General features: G+C 45.0%; 5 protein-coding genes across 5 annotated transcripts; 1 reads left to right on the top strand and 4 right to left on the bottom strand.

Moving 5' to 3' along the window:
• Positions 1 to 69: 69 nt before the first annotated feature.
• On the bottom strand, positions 70 to 3,253 carry SERLADRAFT_480775 (uncharacterized protein; the record flags this gene model as incomplete). The annotated part of the gene is made up of 7 exons (XM_007324573.1): positions 70 to 2,175; positions 2,230 to 2,366; positions 2,417 to 2,486; positions 2,541 to 2,625; positions 2,680 to 2,740; positions 2,795 to 3,024; positions 3,099 to 3,253. 7 exons carry the CDS (start codon positions 3,172 to 3,174, stop codon positions 1,893 to 1,895), a joined length of 942 nt encoding a protein of 313 aa, XP_007324635.1.
• Positions 3,254 to 3,481: 228 nt separating this feature from the next.
• SERLADRAFT_480774 (uncharacterized protein) lies at positions 3,482 to 4,074 on the bottom strand (the record flags this gene model as incomplete). The annotated part of the gene is made up of 3 exons (XM_007324572.1): positions 3,482 to 3,649; positions 3,705 to 3,943; positions 3,996 to 4,074. Coding segments are annotated over 2 exons (294 nt in total), but the record flags the coding sequence as incomplete, so codon positions are not given.
• A 678-nt stretch (positions 4,075 to 4,752) lies between these two features.
• Positions 4,753 to 6,614, bottom strand: SERLADRAFT_480772 (uncharacterized protein; the record flags this gene model as incomplete). The annotated part of the gene is made up of 4 exons (XM_007324571.1): positions 4,753 to 5,050; positions 5,111 to 5,670; positions 5,724 to 5,867; positions 5,933 to 6,614. The coding sequence occupies 3 exons, from the start codon at positions 6,399 to 6,401 to the stop codon at positions 5,141 to 5,143; spliced, it is 1,143 nt and encodes a 380-aa protein (XP_007324633.1).
• Positions 6,615 to 6,852: 238 nt separating this feature from the next.
• SERLADRAFT_443941 (uncharacterized protein) lies at positions 6,853 to 8,702 on the top strand (the record flags this gene model as incomplete). Its single annotated transcript, XM_007324570.1, has 9 exons — positions 6,853 to 7,000; positions 7,055 to 7,170; positions 7,237 to 7,244; positions 7,307 to 7,665; positions 7,721 to 8,253; positions 8,304 to 8,407; positions 8,474 to 8,495; positions 8,561 to 8,593; positions 8,649 to 8,702. 9 exons carry the CDS (start codon positions 6,853 to 6,855, stop codon positions 8,700 to 8,702), a joined length of 1,377 nt encoding a protein of 458 aa, XP_007324632.1.
• Positions 8,703 to 15,000: 6,298 nt separating this feature from the next.
• On the bottom strand, positions 15,001 to 15,386 carry SERLADRAFT_403897 (uncharacterized protein; the record flags this gene model as incomplete). Its single annotated transcript, XM_007324569.1, has 1 exon — positions 15,001 to 15,386. The coding sequence occupies one exon, from the start codon at positions 15,347 to 15,349 to the stop codon at positions 15,179 to 15,181; it is 171 nt and encodes a 56-aa protein (XP_007324631.1).
• Positions 15,387 to 20,997: the final 5,611 nt, after the last annotated feature.

The following is a 20,997-nucleotide window of genomic DNA, read 5'->3' as shown; positions in this document are numbered from 1 at the left end:
GTTCTGGGAATTTGTAGCTAGCTGACAGTCGCCCCTATAAGATGCGGAACCTAGTTTCATGTCTTTTTCATCACACCAGCAGGAGCTTCAGCAACTATGGAAAGCTCCCAAAGTGGCGTTGGTGGTTCCTCTGCAGAACAGTCTTTGCTCTCTGCTCTGGTGTTTAACACTGTCCTGAACACGACCACTTGTACATTAGCCAACATTTCGTGGATGTACTATGGTCCTTCAGCCTATCTTTCACTATCCGCGGTCCACGTAACAGTCATAAACAACACAGTACAACCTTTGAACGACCTGCCCAGCGTTTATCTATCTAGTGCCAATACATCGTCCTCATTCTGGATCTGGGATGCGGTAAATGTACAAGGCACATATGCCTTACAAGGCTCCACTGCAGCGTTGCATAACCTGTCCAATGCATTTGTTGTCGCCGATGGAGTTGATACATCATGTGTCATCAGTCCTTCCCCAAATGTTTCTACATCAGGGGCTCCTGTTTCCACCCTTGTCGTCACACAAAGTCCACCCACATCCCTCATGTCCACCCATAGCTCAAAATCAATCACAGGCCCTGTTACGGGGGGTATCATTGGTGGAGTCATTGGTATCATTGTGATCGTTATACTCTCAGTATTTCTACTTCGTTTTCGCCGCCGTTCTTCTTCCCAGTTTCAATCTCACCCCCCTCCGCGTCCATTTAGTGCACTTCCACTGCCAAGTCTGGGGGAGCCCGCACGGGCCAGCAGCACTGCGGCAGATCCCCCTCATCTTCAATCACCTTCCTTACCGTTGTATAGTAGTAGGCAAGAGCGCCTCGCTAGCACTGGCAGTATCGTTGACTTCAATCCTTTCGACGACGCAAGGGCTGAGGAGCCTGTAAGGAACAAGCCGTTGGTGGTCGGCGTCCCTCGTTTTCCGCTTATCCCACCCCCGTCCCTACCATCATCAATTGTATCGTCATATGCCAGCGGAAGAGAGTATCGCGCCGAGACTTCTGGTACTGCCGAATCAGATTCTTTCCATCCTATCATCCACCCTCTGTTTCGGCTGTACTCCGTGACATTGCCACATGACAGCAGTAGAAGGGAAGACTATCACGCGGGACTTAGCTTTGCTCATCCAGACCCTTTCAGAAACTCAGTGATAGAAGGGCTTGCCCAGAATGGCGCGATGGTGCTTTTCTCGCCCTTCCGCCGTCCAGTCTCTGCCACCACCGTCATGTATCAGTAGAGAAGGCTCGCACACCAGACCTGTTAGCACTGCCGAATCGAATCCTTTCCGTGACCCACTACCTGCATATACCATCTAATAGCTCGACGTAAACAATACTCAGTTATCCCTTAACTTCTCCCCCTACCTCTGTTATCACTTGTTAACGCAGCTGTGCAGGAGACAAGGCGTGAAAATTCAGTAGTGCCGATGTCAACCGTGCGGTACCAAAAAGCATCGTGAATGCGGTTTTGATGAACCGGCTCCGAGTTACTTTATTCACATCTTCATATCAATAACCTTGCTAGTTAATCACAACTTCTTCAAATTGTCGATCAGTCGCAATATTGAAGTAAGCACCTATGTCAACAAGTGGTGGTACAAGTTCGCCATCGACTCCGTAGCCTTTCATTTCAGTGAGTAGTACTACCGATACAACTTTTTTCGTAGCAAACATGTATCGCTTCAAACGACTGTCACCAGTAAGCGAGTCTGTTAAAAAAGACTCCACACAAAAGAAGTTATAATAACGGAAAGGTTAAGTTAATAAATGTCCATGAGATAGGAAGAAAAGAAACAACGAAGCAGCAGAATCTTGGCATGTCCTGAGCCATGTAACGTATGTACAGTACGTAGCGCAACTCCTCAGAGTTAAAAACGAACCACTACAGTCCACCTTGTTAGAGTGCAAAGGCGATTGCAGCAAGCGTAATGAGGCCTGCAAGCATATTTGGAGATGCAAGAGCTCGGGCACCATTTGTGGTGGTTGGTGTTGTCGAGCCTGCAGAGGTCGAAGGAGAGGAGCCGGCAGCCATAGCAGCAGTGCTGTTGCTAGTGCTGTTGCTCATAACGGCAGTGATGTCCATGGGCACCATCAATGGGGTGCTTCCTGCTGCACCGAGATTAACGTTTCCTGTAGCATCCAGAGTTTCTGGGTTAGCGGCTAAGAATGTTCGCGAGTACCTATTCACAGGGAATTAGATCGTGCGTGGACAAGGACAAATCTGCAAGACCCACATGACATTCTCAGCAACAAGTGACATAGCCCACTCAGGCATGGAGGACATATCAATGTTACTACCCCAGCTTGCAGCGGCAGAGTTGTTGGATGTCATCATGTTAGTGTACGACCACATAGCAGACATGGTTGAGCTCTACAAAACGACTGTCAGTTGAAAGAAATGAAGAGTTCTTTGTGACTGACGTTGGCAACCATGGCAGGCATCATGCTGCTGAGAGAAGTGTTGCTTCCCATTGCAGCGTTAGGTGGGTTGCTGCATACCATGAATTAGATCACAACTAGTTGAAGCGACGATAAAACACTATACATTATTCCGAACATTCCCTTCTCACAGTGTCCAGGTGTGCCGCAGTAGAAGAAAGTAGAGTTAGTATCGTTGACCATTTGGGTGACTGAAAGTGATAGCGCGTCAATATAATTTTTAATCAAGAGAGTTAGCCACTTACACGTGAAGCTCTTGTTTTGCTCCCCAGAAGCGAAAGGTGAGGCAGAGGTCTCGTTGCAGATCTAATTGATAAAAAGTGAGAGGAGGACTCGCAAATGTCAACATGTTTATCTTACAGCGAGCTCGGAGGACTTGGTGACGGTGTGCTCGTTCGCGTTCCAAACGAACATGACGGTATCGCCGACAGATGCATTGATTGCGAATGGCACGTAGCGGAGAACACCTTGAGTCGGGGCAACAATAACGGTGTGGGTCATGCCACTGCCGCTACCGCTGCTGGCCATAGTGCTGGTAGCCGTTGGCGGCGTATATGATGCCATAGGAGAGCCGTAGGATGCGATACATTCTATAGTAGGTTCAGTATAACACAGCAATATTTTTAGTCACGCAACCTCGGTTGCAAGCTGACGAAGAACTTACGTTGGACACAGCTGTCATAAGGGGACGAGGAACCACCCCAGCTACCAGATCCATATGCTGGGGTAGAATAGGCCATAGTCGTAGCCGTTGAAGCCACCCAAGTGGAAGCAGGTGCGGTCGTCCACGTATCAGCACTGCTCGAATAACCCCAGGATGGGCTGGAAGACTCCCAAGAGCCACCAGCTGCAGAAGATGCAGTAGGTGCGGCCTTCCACGTATCAGCACTGCTCGAATATCCCCAAGAACCACCGGCAGCAGAAGATGCAGTAGGTGCGGCCTTCCACGTATCAGCACTGCTCGAGTATCCCCAAGAACCACCGGCAGCAGAAGATGCGGTAGGTGCGGCCTTCCATGTATCAGCACTGCTCGAAGATCCCCAAGAGCCAGCAGCGGCAGAAGAGCCCCAAGTACCACCGGTAGCAGAAGATGCGGCAGCAGAAGATCCCCAAGAACCGCCACTACCACCCCAGGAACCTCCAGAAGCACCACCCATGGCAGGAGTCTTCATAGACGCCATAGCAGAAGAGGCCCAAGACGGCTTAGCAGTTTCCCTGTAGCAAGTTTGATGAGAAAGCTATTCACCGACAAAAATAAGATGATACATACGTGGTCATCCAATTATCCATTGCGGGTGTTCCGGACATGGCTGCTGGGCTGTCGGCCATCATAGGGGCTGCGGAGGCGAGCCCAGACAAAATGGCGGCAGCACCGATGAAAGGAGTGAAGAAAACCATGTTTGCAAACAGTTTAAAAATCGAAAGGTGTATAAAAGGGCGCGGTAAATCTGGACGTCAATGAATCTCCTTCTAGGAGTGGGGTGATGTCTTTCTCTATCAAAGAGTGATCTGCAATGTGACATGAGTAAACAGACAAGCGGGGAAGCTTCAAACTACTCACTCCCGAAAAAAAAATTAGTCGAGAATCAACTCGACTAAGATAAAGAAGGTCGAAAAAAGAAAAAAAGGAGAGGAAGTCGAAAGGGCGATAACGGAGACTTCTGAAAGACAGCAGAGGTGTTTAAGTAGTATGGGCACTCACGGCATTTGAAATTCCCATAGCGACATGCACAAGAGAGCCGCAGTCTCGATACTCTCTTGCAAAATTCTCATGCCCCCGTTGCTAACAAATCATGATTTTGGGCTCCAAGACCTGAGTTTTGCCATCAGAAACATGACAAGACTTTGAGAAGAATCCCATTGGGTATCGGAAAATATCCTGGATTAGACAGCTATTTTTGCATGCCCGGTAGCCCCTCATCATGATGGCTAGAGCATTATTCACAAGCCTGTTAAGTAACAGCAGAAACGGCCACAGCCCTTGTGTATTCCGACTTCGAGGGTGCCCTATAGATATGATGATCGACCATTTTGACTGAAATGAGCCCGAGTACTCCGTCCTTAAACCGCGGGTCCTTTGTTGTCATAACTTGTCCCTTTGGAAACCGGTCCAGGTGGGGTCTGCGCGATGCTAAGACTTGCATTAGACTTTCTTCGCAACAGAAATCGTGAATGGAAAGAAGAAAAGGTTACGGATCGTATTTGATATGTTTTCAGGTGCTGCATTCGTATTCAAGTTAAAATCACCGGTTAGCCAATCAGGAGGGCCCGCTTGTGGTTCACGTTCCTGTTCGGGAAGGTTCGGCTCAGCAGTGGCCCTGTGTCGCTCAAGGCCTTGTCAATGAAGACCATTCAATGTTGGCCTCAGCTATTCTGAATTGACACACATTCACTTGACAAATGGCAGATGCGGTTGATACCATCATACACGTACAGGTCGTAAGAGGTGCCAGTGCACATGTGCTGGTAACTATACTTAGCTACCGTGACCACCGAGGTGACCACATAGAAACGATAGAAATACACGGTTTGGAAAAATAGGCTACATACAGAAAAGAAAAGAAGGTCGAGCGGACTAGTTATATAGACATGAACCGAGATTGGAATGAAAGAACACTACAACGCTACCTATATGAGATCAACAATAATCAGGTTGTCAGACGCGTAAATGCACACCTGCCGAAGAAACCGTGACCTCAAACAGAACTAGTACACTCGTGGTCTCGAGGGAAGGCCAGGACGTGCCACTCGTTGGGGGCGATAAGATACGTCAATCCCCGAATCTCCACGGCTTTCTGTGATACTGTTGCCTCCACCCCTTTTCAACGAGGACGGCTGCTCTACATCTGGCTCACCGAAATGAACGTTGCTGCGAATACCGAGAGCATTACGTTTTTCGTCTCGCAAAGCCTTGAGCCGGTTGGTGGCCTTCGACGGAACAACACCCACGTCTGATTGAACGCGGCGGGTGCTACTCTCTGTGATTCTTGAAGGCGTGCTCATGGCTGCCTGATCATATATGTCGCGGAGGTTCGTGCTGCGCGGTGGACTCGAAGCTGGCCGATCGATAGCCGTATTTTCAGGAGCCTGTGTTCCAACAAAGCGGGAAGAGCTGGTCAAGCGGCGTTCATCTTCAGTGAACAGCCATTCAGGAAGATCGGACGGATCGCGAGCCTTTTCTAGATGGTATGCTTTCATCGCACGGGATAGTCGTGACTCTTGTCCTGGCGGGGTTTCTGCCATAGACACTCAATATACCTCTAACATCGTATAGAAAAACTACAATTACCTTCACCGGAAAATGTGCTGATTTTACTGGTCCAAGCCTTATTAACGTTGACGGTCAGAACACTGGCAGCTGCCGTAGTTATGCGGTTCCAGATGCTGTACTCATCTCCGAGTGTAGGCATAGATTTATGATCATCAACTGTCGCTGTTATAAATAAACAATGATTTAGAAACCGCCGCAAAAGATGAGTTACTGTGGGAGATACTGACTGTCAGATATCGGACCTTGCGTTGGGACAGCCTTAGGCTCTGGCAAAAATTCTGGACGAACGTCCTGCACACTAGTATGATGGGGACTAGCGTACACTTCTACTTTCATACTTTCAACTTGAAGAAGGGTAGTACCAGGGGTTAAAGAGCGGGATGCGGGTGGGAAGCCATCTGAACCATGACTCGTCCCTTTGATATTTCTCCCACTGAATGCGGATACTGCCTCCTTGAGCCGAGGATCAGTCCTTGTGTAGCGATTTGGAAGAGGTGGGGCACTAGCTGATGAATCACGAGAGACTGATATAGCTGGGGTAGACCTCTGAGGGCGAAGTTGACGTAGAGATTGAGGTGCGGTGCGCTGGGTAATATTGCTTTCATGATGCTCATGTCGTCTTGAACGTGCAGATGCTGGAGAGCTCGGAAGGCCAGTCTTGCTGGCCATGGGCCTGGCGTATGTGTTGGGCAGCATAGCGGGGCGTGTATTGAATGAAAGAGCGACGGTTGCAAATGTTATGTACAGAAACGAAGACAGAAAATAACCAGACCAGCTGGAGAGGCGAGAAGAAAAAGACGGATGACGGCGCTATGTTTGTTGATAGCGATTATAAGGCTGTCCCCATGAACTTTACAGTATTGTGAGTACTTCAAGTTGCTGCTATGTTACCGTACCAAATACGGTGGTGCGGACTTTAGATAAGATACTTGACGGATTCGGAAGGAAGTACTAAACTTCTTGGTCACTGGCAGGTCTGCATTCCCATTCATGACATGGGACCATGCATCGCAAGTTCTATGGCCCGCGGTCGTTCTCAATGATTTATCCTATGATATGGTAACCACTAGTATACAATATAATTTGTAGCGTTTCGTAAGTTGGCCTTCTCATCCTCAGCCCTTTTATTTCTCTGCTCTAACATAAAATGTTTGTGACTCCTAGACTCGGACGCACTCTTTCGGTACTCGCTCAGCGAGGAACTACCATAGCTAAGGCTACCAGAAATGCGAGCACTGTTGCAGCTGCTACAGATATTACTAGGGATAAATACAAAGTCGTCGTGGTAGGCGGAGGTACGTGTATCATCATACTTTTCGCTGATATACGCTACTATGTGATGGGACCAGGTTCTGGAGGACTGAATATCGCCAACCAAATTTACGATCGTTTCAAGGCTGCTGGCAAACAACTGAACAAGGGCGACGTCCTGGTGTTAGACGCGGCAGAATACCACTACTATCAGGTACGTCTTGGCTGATGTCATTCGCTAAGAGGTGATAATTACCTTCGAACTGACAATCAACTGTAGCCCGGTTGGTGAGTGCTTATAATCTATCAGTAAATTCTCGCAGTCGTTTTAAAACAATTTGTTTTATCAGGACGTTGGTCGGTGCTGGTCTTCGTCCCAAGACCGATTTCCGACGATCTCTCGCCTCGCTTGTTCCAGGCCATATCTCACATATCCCGGAGAACGTGACATCGTTTTCCCCGGCCACTTCCTCCGTCATGACCCAGTCTGGACGTTCTGTAACATACGAATCCCTCGTGGTTGCTGCCGGACTTAAAATTAACTGGGACGCTATTTCAGGACTGACAAAGGCTCTTTCGGACCCGTCGTCTGGAGTTTCATCCATCTACTCTTACAACACGTGTGATAAAACATGGTCAGATATAGACTCTCTCAAGTCCGGGAATGCAGTCTTCACACAGCCCGCTGGGATTATAAAATGTCCAGGTGGTAAGCTCTTACTTCTTACCTTCTCTAGGATAACCATTGAATGACATATATGTAGCCCCTCAAAAGATCATGTGGATGGCATGGGACAGATACCGGAGGACCAACCGAGGAAGCTATATCAAGATGGACTTTTATTCCGGTTTGCCAACCATGTTTGCGGTCAAGAAATACTCCGATGCTCTGAACGCACTACGTATTGAGCGGGGCGTGGGGGCCGAGTTTTTGCACAACTTGGTTTCCGTAGATGCCGGAAACCGCAAAGCAAAGTTCAAGAAAGCTGACGAAACCACCGTTGACATCGATTTCACTGTTTTGCACGTGACGCCCCCGATGGGACCGCTCGATTTCATCAAACGGTCCCCTCTTGCCGATGCGGAGGGATGGCTCCAGGTCGACCATACCACATTGAGGCATGTCAACCCAGCATATGGAAACATATTTGCCCTCGGAGACTGTGCCTCGCTTCCTACTAGCAGAACGGCAGCTGCTATAACATCGCAAACGCCAGTGCTGGCGGAAAATCTATTTTCCGTTGTAGACACCGGCAAAGTCGGTGTTGCGAAGTACGATGGCTACACCAGCTGCCCTGTAGGCTTCTTTACTTCGCTCTAAATGAGGCTGTGCTAAAGAATCTATAGCTATTGACAGGATATGGTGAACTAATGCTCACCGAATTCAAATATGGTTTTGAGCCCAAGGAGAGTTTCGCCAACTACATGGGAGATCAAAAAACACCCAGGAGGTTAGTACTTACATGGCATGGGCTTGTCGGTTCTACCTCTGACTTGCCATAAATTTCTGATTCTAGAGTCTATTACCACTTGAAAAAGGTAAGTATTTTCAATTGTGATATTTCGATGTAGCTTCACTGTTGTTGAATGTCTATCGGTAACAGGATTTGTTTCCATGGGCATATTGGAATTTCATGGTGAGATGATTCAATATGTCAGGCTGGGGCATACTGACAAGAAGGTCGTTCTCAGGTACACGGAAAGTGGTTCGGACCTTCAGGACCTATTAGACCTACGTTCTTGTAAACCCAACGTAGGAGTGCGCCTCAGCTTGAACCCGGTATGCCTGAGTGGTTATGATGACACAGGGAAGGAATATGTGAGTGTAACTGGTGTTAGTTTGGAGTCAAAGGCCGTCATTGTTTTGGTGGATAAGGATAGAAAGAAACATGGGAAGGAGCTGTATGACATGTCCCTCTTCAGAAGATTCTCTGTAAATATTTAGTGCGACTATTTGTGGCTTACTAGTGTCGCCTTCGGACTGGAACCTGGCGCCAGCATGGCACAACCTGATGGCATTATCCGAGTATACCGTGGCATAGGGACCGGTTAATCATGTTAGAAATATAAGTGAAAGGGCAGAATGCCCATGCTAGAGTAATTTCAACTACGGTAATGCTTATAGAGTGTAATATAACACACCTCAGCTGCTGCATGGAAAGTTAGAGAAATGACTAAGGTATTCCTTCAATAGAGCCCATCAGTAAAATGCACAGCGGCTTGACCTAGCTAAGACAGCTTTATTTTCTTCCAAGCAGTTCAGGATAGTAAAGCTGGATATAAGATGATAAGAATATTTAAGACATGAGAAGCTCATGAGTGTGATATAGGGTGTCCAAAGTCCAGTCCAGTCCAGTCCACCTATGTCTTGGGTTGGACCAGAACCTGTCAGAACTGTGACCTTCTTGACAAAACCTGATAAACCCGGTCTCTGCTAAAGCAGCCATTGTTCTCCATGGAGCATAGCCACTACTCCATGGAGTCACCATTGTTCTCCTAGGAGTCATTATACTGTAGCGAGTAGCACCTCCGACTATAAGTAGTATGGGGTTTAGTATAGGAATACCTCAGTCATTTCTATAGCCTCTCAGGCAGCGGCTGAGGTATGTTACATTACATTTATTAGAGACCACCTTAAACTAACATTTATTGTAGTTTCACTTAGATTTATTAGGTTATGAGCCCTGGTGGCGCAAAAGCTACGCAGGAAATAATTCTTATTTGAAACGGAACCATGACCACAGCACACGATACATCCGCATGTCCAGTTCTCACTGGACCCAACAATTTTCAGATATGGAAACTCCGGGTCATCTCAAAGCTACGTCGGGAAAAAGTTCTCCGGGTTGTTACTGGAGAGGAGCTTAAGCCCTCACCAGGAAAACCTACCTCCTCGGAGGATCCTGAGATCACCTGGATACTTAAGGATGAGAAGGCACATGGAATCATCCAGGACCACATCTCTGATGCCCTCCTAATGAGGACTGGAGACCTCACCAGCTCCAAGGAGTTATTTGATAAACTTGTCTCACTCCATCAAATGTCCAACATTGCCTTGGCCTTCTATTCATTCCAGCAACTCACCAAATTGTCCTGGGATGGGACATCACCTATCCAGGACCACATTGCAAAAAACCGGACAATTGATTCACACCTCTCCGGAATGAAACTAGGAGTTGATACCAAACTCATGGCTTTCGCTCTTCTCCAATCTCTCCCATGCACTCCTGAATGGCAAATATTTCTGTCATCAGTAATCAACACGATTGAAGGAAATAAACTTACCTTTGATGCAGTTGAGATCCGGATCACTGCAGGAGTTGCACGACAGTCAGGGAAGGCCCCTGGAGATTCTGAATCAGCACTCAAATCCGAGGAGAAATAGTGTAACTTCCACAAAGCCAAATCACACAACACCTCGGAGTGTCGAACACTTCAGTCAGCTGAAAAAGGTCAAAGGAAGAAGGGAAAGGAAAGACACAAGGATAAAGGAAAAGAGAAGGAAAAGGCAAATACAGCGGAGCAATCATCTGGATCTGACTCCGAGGAGGAACAGAGTCATATTGCATTGGAACATGTACATATTTCCAAGCCCCTTGCTAAACGCATTCAAGCTTACCTTGTGTCAGAACCCGATAAGACCAAAACAACAATTATTATTGACTCCGGAGCAACATCCCACATGGTCCCTCACCGCTCCTGGTTTGAGCCAGGAACATACCATGTTCTGCATCCTCCGAGGACAATCAGTTTTGGGGATGAATCCTCTGTAAATGCTATTGGCATTGGAACAGTAATCCTACAAGCAACTGTTGGCAAAAAGGACTACAATATTGCACTGTTGAATGTCTTACTTGTGCCAAACTTCACTTTAGCACTTGTTTCTGTCCACAAATTGTCTAAAACGGGGTTATCAACACTTTTTCCAGCAGGGTCAAATGCTTGTGAAGTTCGGAAAAAAGAAGGAACTTATCCTCACTGCCTTACACAAGTGAGGACTTTATCACATCCAAGCAAAACCCAAAATCAACTCGGAGTCAGCTTTTGCAGCAGTAGATGTAAATTTATTGCACAGGAGAATGGGACACATTGGAATGGACCGCTTGCAACAAATGGTTACAAAAGGACAGCTCCAGGACATAGACACCCTTACCGGAACCCTGGAGTTTTGTGAACCTTGTGCTTTAGGAAAGATGAAGAAATTACCTTTCAAGTTCACTGGAGGAAACCGATGTCATGCACCAAAGTTGATTAGTAGCATGGACAGGTGTCAATAACAAAGTGAATATTCAAAAAGACTCGCCTTTGCGCCACACAGGCACAGTGCCACATGGAATAGTAATTAATATTGCCTTTTTTGAACTTGTGGCTGATGTAACAACCAAGAGTTAGTTACTCTGGCGCACACAAGAACACACTATAAGGGTAGTGAATGGGGAGTGATTACCCCTTAGGCTGCAAAGAGTTTGTTGGTTAACAACAGGAGGACTCACTGAGGAGTCTCCTGGATCTATTGGGGTATATATACTAATACAGAGTGTTTGTACTTATGTACTGTACAGTTGGTAAAGTCAGTGGCTGATGATGTCATAGGGCCTAGCTCACATGACCAGCTCCACTGTGTGAGAGAGTTGTATCTGAAAATAAGAAGAAGGCAACGCTGCGCGAGAAGGTGGAGTTAGAACGAAAAAAGAAAGTGCCGTATGACACAGTGTCATGCACCAAAGTTGATTGGTAGCATGGACAGGTGTCAATAATGAAGCGAATATTCAAAAGACTCGCCTTTGCGCCACACAGGCACAGTGCCACGTGGAATAGTAATTAATATTGCCTTTTTCAAACTTGTGGCTGATCAGCATCACCTCTATTAGGCAATCCAGTCACGCTCACCTTTGCTTTTCCATCCGGTACTTTCCGCGTTTCGGCATTTCGGCAAATTTTTGCGTCGCCACTGGCTACACATTGCATTGCGCCCGCGCTTTTGTCGTTTCCCTTACTCCCCTTCCTTTGCCTAGCCCCACCATGGGCCCCTTCCTCTCCTTTTTATTCTCACCTGACGGTCGTTTCTGGATCCCCATTCTAATCCACTTGTTCATCACCTCCACCCTCCTCCTCCTCATCTTATTTGCACCCCCACCATTTCTGATGTCACCACTTCCTATCCGCTTCCGTCGCCGATCCGTTGACTACCACGTGCCACTGCTGATATCAGCAAAGCCCCGGCGGCTGGTTCAAATAGGGCAACAGGTCCATCTTCATGATGTCGATCTGCCATCATATACTATCAAAACATCGGTCGCTCGTCTTGCCTGGTTGGAGCGTGGGTGGGTAGTTTTTGAGCTGGAGAAGGTTCATCCCCTTGCGTCGCCCATGTTCATCGCTGTCCCATTCACTTGGGTACACTTATCTTTTGTCCATTGTCTTCGCTACAGCTACACCTACCACACGCTGCCTGGGACTCACTTGTTCCAAATTGGAACTACTCCTCTCCCTCCCTCGTTTGATCAGGTGGTCCAACACAACCAGTCCATTGGTAAGGCCATGGAACTGTCGGATTTGGACTAGGTGGTGGACCGGTGGCTCCAGTTTCTTTTTCTTCAGCAGAACATTCATTTACAGTGCAATTATTTTTGATTTTTGAATCATTTTTATGGACACATATTTTTTTAGAATGCCTGACTGACAATAAAGGAACTGTGTTGATACTGATAGTGTTTTGCCTTGCCCTTTTTTTACTGCATCTTCCCATGACATCATGATTTTCCTGCTCTCTTTTTGCTATTGGACTTTATTTTATGGCTGTACAAACCTGTGACATTACTCACAGCATTCATTGTTCTATCCCTTTCTTTTCCTTTTTTTGACAATCTTATCCTGTACTACCTATGCAGGATTTGTCAGCGTACATTCCTTCCTTCATGTTCTTTCTCATTCTTTTTGCACAGCTATACTGTGCATAGCCTACTTTTCTTTTACTATATAAACCCCTGTATTTTACCTTATAAAAGAACAAGAACCCGAATCCAGACTTCCTCTCTAATCTCAAGTTCACTACTCACTACTACTTGTGATCTAGTGTCGTCACAACACTTCCCACTGCTACCACTGTTAACTGCTGTCACCGTCACTCGTCACTTTTTGAAAGTGATTGTTATCCCTTTCGATTAGAGTCTTTCTGAGCACTACAGTCTGTGCATCAGGAGCCTGCTATCACTGGGAACTTCGTCACCTCATCATATTGTCATTCTCAAACCTACCTTGTGCTACTATTAGTAAGGTAGTGCTCGTCTATACTCGCCACAAAGCCCCTATCTTTCTGCATTCCAACTATCCCTCCTCCTCAAAACCACACACTCATACATCTTTGGGTTTTACTTTGAAGGATTGTTATACGTACCACCCCACAAACAACCAGGCCACTCCACTGTTCTAGGAGGCAAAACCCATAAACAAGTTCCGTGGAATCTGGGAGGATTGTGTGTTAGTTTGTTTTTGTGTGTGTTTTTTCTAACAACAGTTCTCATCATCGACAACGCGCAGGCCTGAGACTGGCTCTCCCTCCAACCCAATCAACGTAGATGACGATGCAGCCATGATCAATCAGTTGTACACAGGAACGTATGACCTGGGAGATGACGATCCAACCACTCCCCAATCCAACACCTCATCCAACACCCAACAAAAATACCACGAAGGTGTTCGTAACAACACTCCATACTGCCAAAACTGTGGTTGGAGCGATCATTGCACATACTATTGCGAAGCCTACTATTGCCCCGACTGTGACCGTTGTGCACTGGGACATAGTTTTAATTGGTGTCCCATCCGCAGGGAAGATGAGGATAGGATTCTGATGGAAGGATTACATGGAGACGTCAGCTACGACGACAGTTACAATATTGACGGCGAAGGTACCGAATTTTGGTGAAACTCGGAGCAAGTAAGGGGGTAATGTTACGATCTCTATTTGACATTTAAGGACTACTCATTTCTTTTTACTCATTGGTTATACCATCAGACCAATGACTCATTTCCTTCACGTACACTTCTGTTCCTCTCGCATTCGCAGTACCTATTATAGTACTTAGTCCTCAATGGACTGACCTGCCCTAGATAGGACCTAACTCCTATCACCAATTCCTTTCCATTATAAATACCATGTAACAGCAGTAGTATTCTCTAATACGATTCAACGCAGTTTATGCTTACAAAGCTAGACTCCTAAGATCAGACTTCTACTCAGAAGAAGACCAACTCCCGTTGGAAGACCTCCACTCAAAACTACGTTCTCGAACTTGTCTTTGGATAAGTCTCTTTACAAACCTCGACAAACCCTCTGACTTTGTTAAGCACTTCGTGCGTAACAGTCAGCGCCTCAAGGCTGACACATGTCTACACATATATAAGTAGCTATATCTGCATGTACATACTCTAGCTTTTGATTTTGTCTATATACCTTTGTCTTGAACACCACTTGCTTGAGATTGACACCTTCTACCTCTGTTAACTCGGTAAAGGGTAGAGGATTGTTATAATTTGGCTTTGTCTGATGTGCTTTGGTTTGTTGACAAGTTTTGCACCTTTGTACATATTGTCTGATATCTGTGCAAAGACTCGGCCACCAGAGTTCTCAGTTTACTCGTTCAAACATTGTTCTCTCTCCTAGGTGTCCAGCGAGAACTTTGTTGTGATGATCCTCCAGTATTTGTGCACATAGTTCATTGTTTTGTGTGAGGCAACGATAAACTATAACAAAAACAAAACCTGTCTCCTTCTGCACTTGCAGGGAGTAAGGGGTTCGATGAGCTTGAGGTCGACAGACGCTAGTAAATATAGCGAGTAGAGGACTTTGAGAGGTAAGCTTCAAAGGTTTTCGTTGAGGAGTAAAGCGGGTAAATTCAGTAATAGAAAACTAAGGAACCATACATGAATAAGTAAGGCTTTATATAGTGAACGGTTCATTCCTCAGACCGAAAGGAGAATATACAAAAAGTGGTCTGAGGAATCAATCGACCAATAAGAAAAAAAGAGAGAACAACTATTGTACAACTTTTAACTTGATTTATCAGCAGGTGAGAGACTTGTACTAATAATAGAGGATTGTCACGCGTGTTCAGGAACCGTATCCTCATAATGAGGTACGATCCTGAACAAGGCGTTATTAGTATAACCAGGCTTTACTGAGGCTTGGAGCTGGTTGGCGAGATGCCTACTACCAGTCCTTACTCCGTGTGCTGGCTGGCTGGGAGCGATACCCAGTCTCTGATCTGTGATATAAAATGGTAGCAATGGTTAAGAAAGCCTGTGAGGGCTATGAGAAGTAGAACGGCAAACAATACCTCTAGCCCTAGAGCCAGAGGCGTAATGGGAAAAGCGTTCGAGAACCAAGACATAGCGAAGATAAGAAAATAATGAAATGGTCCTTACATTTTGGGGGACATAGATGCGGTCAGCTAGCTGGATTGGGTAGGAACTCATCTCAGACTCACTTTTAATCCAGATGATCCTATTCTTCACTTCCCAGGTGTTAGGCTTCTCTTTCAAGTTTCTCTTTACTACATCACCTTGTTTCTGGAAGCTTTTGCATATATCCAGTAAGTATCCTTCATTGGTGTCAAGCACTTCAAAATGTACATCCAGGAGGAATAATTGGTTCTCGTTGTTATTGGTACCTCTAGGGTGGTCAACCTGTTTGCTTAACAGGTTGGCTTTGGTGTTCTGATCTCCTTTGACATGCTCCATCTTGAAATTGTAATCTGCAAGCTGAGAGGACCATCAAGCCTGATGTCTGTTATACTTCTGGGGTAGGCAGAAGTAAAGGAGATTTTGGTGATCTGTGAAGATAGTGAAGGGGTGTTTTGATCCTACAAGGTGATGTCACCATTCATCTAATGCAGTCATAACTGCGAGTATCTCTTTGTCATAGATCTCATAATTTTGTTTGCCATGACATGGCGGGAATGCAATAGAAAAAATGATTACTTACACAGAGTGATAAAGATTGCTTTATTTTGATGAAAAATTTTGAGAGCATCAGATAAGTATTCAAGGGTGGTGTCACTGTGTGTGGGGTACTGAGCGATATGAATGAAGTCCAAGAGTGATCTAATTACAATGATTGCTTGCTTTGGGAGCTTGCCAACAAGATGTTAGTTCAGTTGTTGTTTGGCAATTTTACATGCTTGCAAATTTTCTTGTGCACTTTTCTGTTCTCAGTTTTTGTTGGCCATATTTTATTGTAATAACTTGTTCATTTATTAAGTACCATTAGATACATTTTTTTGTATTGTAATGGAATATAACATTTAAATAGGCTTTATTGAATTGCCTGTTTGAACAGCTATTAGTATGCATTACAAGGTGTGAACAGAAAGGCCTACATTGACCATCTCAATGTCAACTGGTAATATGGAGTAGTCTGCCACATGGCTTGATCAGATTGGGTGAGACCGGGGGGCCTGGTATTGAATTGACTTGCATGAAACTGCATCGTTGTGTTCTGTCAGGCAACAAATATAAAGCTTTATAACAACAATTAATGCCTGGCCAAGTTCTTGATAAAAGGCGGTAGATCAGAGTATGAAAGCTGAAGAGTATCTGTATAGGCACAAATCCAAACTAATATTGAACTAAAGAATAATACATGGAATATCTACCCCTTATATACTGGATAGTAGCAGTCAGGCCAGAAATAGAGAAAGCTACAAAAGTGGCCTGACTAAATGGTTAACCAATAAGAATAAAGGGAAGTGGTCCAATATATTGTATTTACTAATCGTATGAGAGAGAGCCTTGGTAAGGGATGTACAATTGGCTGTATCAGTAAGCCCATGGGAAGACACTGAGTCATAGCCTACATCGCTGATAAATCTCTCGCCGAAGTATTCCCGAACATAGCATTAGATCGTAGCTATACCATTTGGATATCTTCTCGAGGGTCTATGATGGTCCTCCTTTGTTGTAAGTACGATAGGATGTGAGTATGAAGGGAAAATAAGAAGAAGAAAGATAAGAGTAATCAAGTACCGGCTATGATCTCTAGTCCGAGGGCGATGTCGATGATGAGAACTGTTGTTAGAAAACCACACACAAAAACAAACTAACACACAATCCTCCCAGATTCCACGGAACTTGTTTATGGGCTTTGCCTCCTAGAACAGTGGAGTGGTCTGGTTGTTCGTGGGGTGGTACGTATAAAGATCCTTCAAAGTAAAACCCAGAGGTGTATGAGTGTGGGTTTTGAGGAGGAGGGATAGTTGAATTTATAGAAAGATAGGGGCTTTGTGGCGAGTATAGACAAGCACTACCTTGCTAATCGTAACACAAGGTAGGTTTGAGAACAACGAGGATGACGAGGTGACGAGGTTCCCAGTGATAGCAGGCTCCTGACGCACAAACTGTAGTGCTCAGAAGGACTCTAATCGAAGGGGATGACAATCACTTTCAAAAGTGACGAGTGACGATGACAGCAGTTAACAGTGGTAGAAGTGGGAAGTGTTGTGACACACTGGATCACAAGTAGCAGAGTAGTGAACTTGAGAGTAGAGAAGAAGTCTGGATTGGATTTCTTGTTCTTTTTACAAGGTAAAATACAGGGGTTTATATAGTAAAAGAAAAGTAGGCTATGCACAGTATAGCTGTGCAAAAAGAATGAGAAAGAACATGAAGGAAGGAATGTACGCTGACAAATCCTGCATAGGTAGTACAGGATAAGATTGTCAAAAAAAGGAAAAGAAAGAGATAGAACAATGAATGCTGTGAGTAATGTCACAGGTTTGTACAGCCATAAAGTAAAGTCCAATAGCAAAAAGAGAGCAGGAAAATCATGATGTCATGGGAAGATGTAGTAAAAAAAGGGCAAGGCAAAACACTATCAGTATCAACACAGTTCCTTTATTGTCAGTCAGGCATTCTAAAAAAATATGTGTCCATAAAAATGATTCAAAAATCAAAAATAATTGCACTGTAAATGAATGTTCTGCTGAAGAAAAAGAAACTGGAGCCACCGGTCCACCACCTAGTCCAAATCCGACAGTTCCATGGCCTTACCAATGGACTGGTTGTGTTGGACCATCTGATCAAACAAGGGAGGGAGAGGAGTAGTTCCAATTTGAAACAAGTGAGTCCCAGGCAGCGTGTGGTAGGTGTAGCTGTAGCGAAGACGATGGACAAAAGATAAGTGAACCCAAGTGAATGGGACAGCGATGAACATGGGCGACGCAAGGGGATGAACCTTCTCCAGCTCAAAAACTACCCACCCACGCTCCAACCAGGCAAGACGAGCGACCGATGTTTTGATAGTATATGATGGCAGATCGACATCATGAAGATGGACCTGTTGCCCTATTTGAACCAGCCGCCGGGGCTTTGCTGATATCAGCAGTGGCACGTGGTAGTCAACGGATCGGCGACGGAAGCGGATAGGAAGTGGTGACATCAGAAATGGTGGGGGTGCAAATAAGATGAGGAGGAGGAGGGTGGAGGTGATGAACAAGTGGATTAGAATGGGGATCCAGAAACGACCGTCAGGTGAGAATAAAAAGGAGAGGAAGGGGCCCATGGTGGGGCTAGGCAAAGGAAGGGGAGTAAGGGAAACGACAAAAGCGCGGGCGCAATGCAATGTGTAGCCAGTGGCGACGCAAAAATTTGCCGAAATGCCGAAACGCGGAAAGTACCGGATGGAAAAGCAAAGGTGAGCGTGACTGGATTGCCTAATAGAGGTGATGCTGATCAGCCACAAGTTTGAAAAAGGCAATATTAATTACTATTCCACGTGGCACTGTGCCTGTGTGGCGCAAAGGCGAGTCTTTTGAATATTCGCTTCATTATTGACACCTGTCCATGCTACCAATCAACTTTGGTGCATGACAGCGAGAGGAGTGACGGGGAATGAGTTGGATAACCACAATATGATGGGAATGTGATGAGAAAAATCAATTTCTCACATGTCCTGTCTCTTTTTCTGATGGGTTCTTGTGAGGCAACACAAAACAAAATCTATCTCTGACTGCGCTTGCAGGGAGTAAGAGGTATGATGCATGTTGGATTGATAGATGCTAGAGGCTATAGCAAGTCAAGGATGAAGAGTAGACTCAAGTTTTTGCTGAGGAGTAAAGCAGGTAATTCAAGTAATAAAAAGCTAAGGAATTGTACATGGGTATGTAGGGTTTTTATAGCTAACTGTCTATCTCTCCAGACTAAAAGAGAAATAAAGAAAAGTAGTCTGAGGATGAGACTAACCAATTAAGAAAAAGAATAAGTATTGTACAACTTCAGAGATTAATAAGTAGGTGAGAGAATGTGCTAACAATAGGTTTGTCAGGCATATTCAGGAACTGTATCCTCATAATAAGGTACAATCCTGAATAAAGCCTCTATTAATATATCCAGGCACTAATGGGACTTGGAGCTGGTTGGCAAGATCTCAGCCACTTGCCCTTATCCATTATGCTGGCTGGCTTGAAGTACTACCCATTCTCTGATCTGCGATATGAAGTGGTATCAATGGTTAAGAAAACCTGTTAGGGCAATGATAAGGAGAATAGCAAATGACACCTCCAGCCCTAAGGCCAGAGGTATAACGGGAAAAGTGTTTGAAAACCAAGACATAAAAGCGAAGAAATAAGAAAAAGTAAATGGTCCTTACAGTTCTGTAATTTTTGGTCAAACTAGGTCACAATAGCACTCATAAATAAAATCAGGCAGAGTTTGTAGGTAGGATTTGACCAGGTCATATCAAGTCATGATGTTGCCGGTATGTGTAGTACATACTGAAGTGGAGCTAGCAGGCATTAAATATCTTGTTGTGTGATTGCTGATAGAACTAAGTGAAAGGGCAGGATGCCTGAACTCAACCACTGCCTGATGTGAGGCAACGATAAACTATAACAAAAACAAAACCTGTCTCCTACTGCACTTGCAGGGAGTAAGGGGTTCAATGAGTTTGAGGTCGACAGATGCTAGTAAATATAGCAAGTAGAGGACTGGGGAGTAAACTCAAGGGTTTCAGTTAAGGAGTAAAGCGGGTAAATTCAGTAATAGAAAACTAAGGAACTATACATGAATAGGTAAGGCTTTATATAGCTAACTGTCCGTTCCTCAGACCGAAAGGAGAGTAAACAAAAAGTGGTCTGAGGAATAAATCGTCCAATAAGAAAAAGAGAACAACTATTGTACGACTTTAACTTGATTAATCAGCAGGTGAGAGAATTGTACTAATAATAGATGTTTGTCACGCGTGTTCAGGAACTGTATCCTCATGATGAGGTACGATCCTGATCAAAGTGTTTATTAGTATATCCAGGCCTTAATGGGGCTTGGAGCTGGTTGGCGAGATGCCTACTACTAGTCCCTACCCATTGTGCTGGCTGGCTAGGAGTGATACCCAGTCTCTGATCTGTGATATAAAGTAGTAACGGTGGTTAAGAAAGCCTGTGAGGGCTATGAGAAGTAAGATGGCAAATGATACCTCTAGCCCTAGAGCCATAGGTGTAATGGGAAAGGCGTTCGAGAACCAAGACATAGAGAAGATAAGAAAATAATAAAATGGTCCTTACACCTGAGAGGCTATAGAAATGACTATATTATTTACCTAAGTGAAAGGACAGAGTGCCCAAACTACATATAATAGATGTCAGTTTCAAGGTAATCTCTGTAGAAATTATATTATGTAAGCAAACTTCAGAGTTTCGCCCAAAGATTTTATCTTATGATTGTAACCAGCTGTTTGTGGCTATTACTATATTTCACATGGTATTTACATATATTTGGTATATAGGAATCTTGTATTTACGTTTTACAGCCTTTATTTACCAAAGTATTCTTCTGCCACACTTATTCCCATGCTCTGAGGGTCCAAATCACTAACAACCTCTATAGAATGTAATGTAACATACCTCAGCCACTGCCTGAGAGGCTATAGAAACAACTAAAGTATTCCTATACTAAGCCCCCTACTACTTATGTATAGTCAAAGGTGCTACTCACTAAGTTACAATGACTCCTAGGAGAACAATGGGTGACTCCATGGAGTGGTGGCTAT

The sequence above is a fragment of the Serpula lacrymans genome, assembly GCF_000218685.1.
Source record: "Serpula lacrymans var. lacrymans S7.9 unplaced genomic scaffold SERLAscaffold_20, whole genome shotgun sequence".
NCBI classification, from domain to species: Eukaryota; Fungi; Basidiomycota; class Agaricomycetes; order Boletales; family Serpulaceae; genus Serpula; species Serpula lacrymans.
The sequence above is the reverse complement of the archived record's forward strand: the minus strand, read 5'-3'. Positions and strand labels throughout refer to the sequence as shown.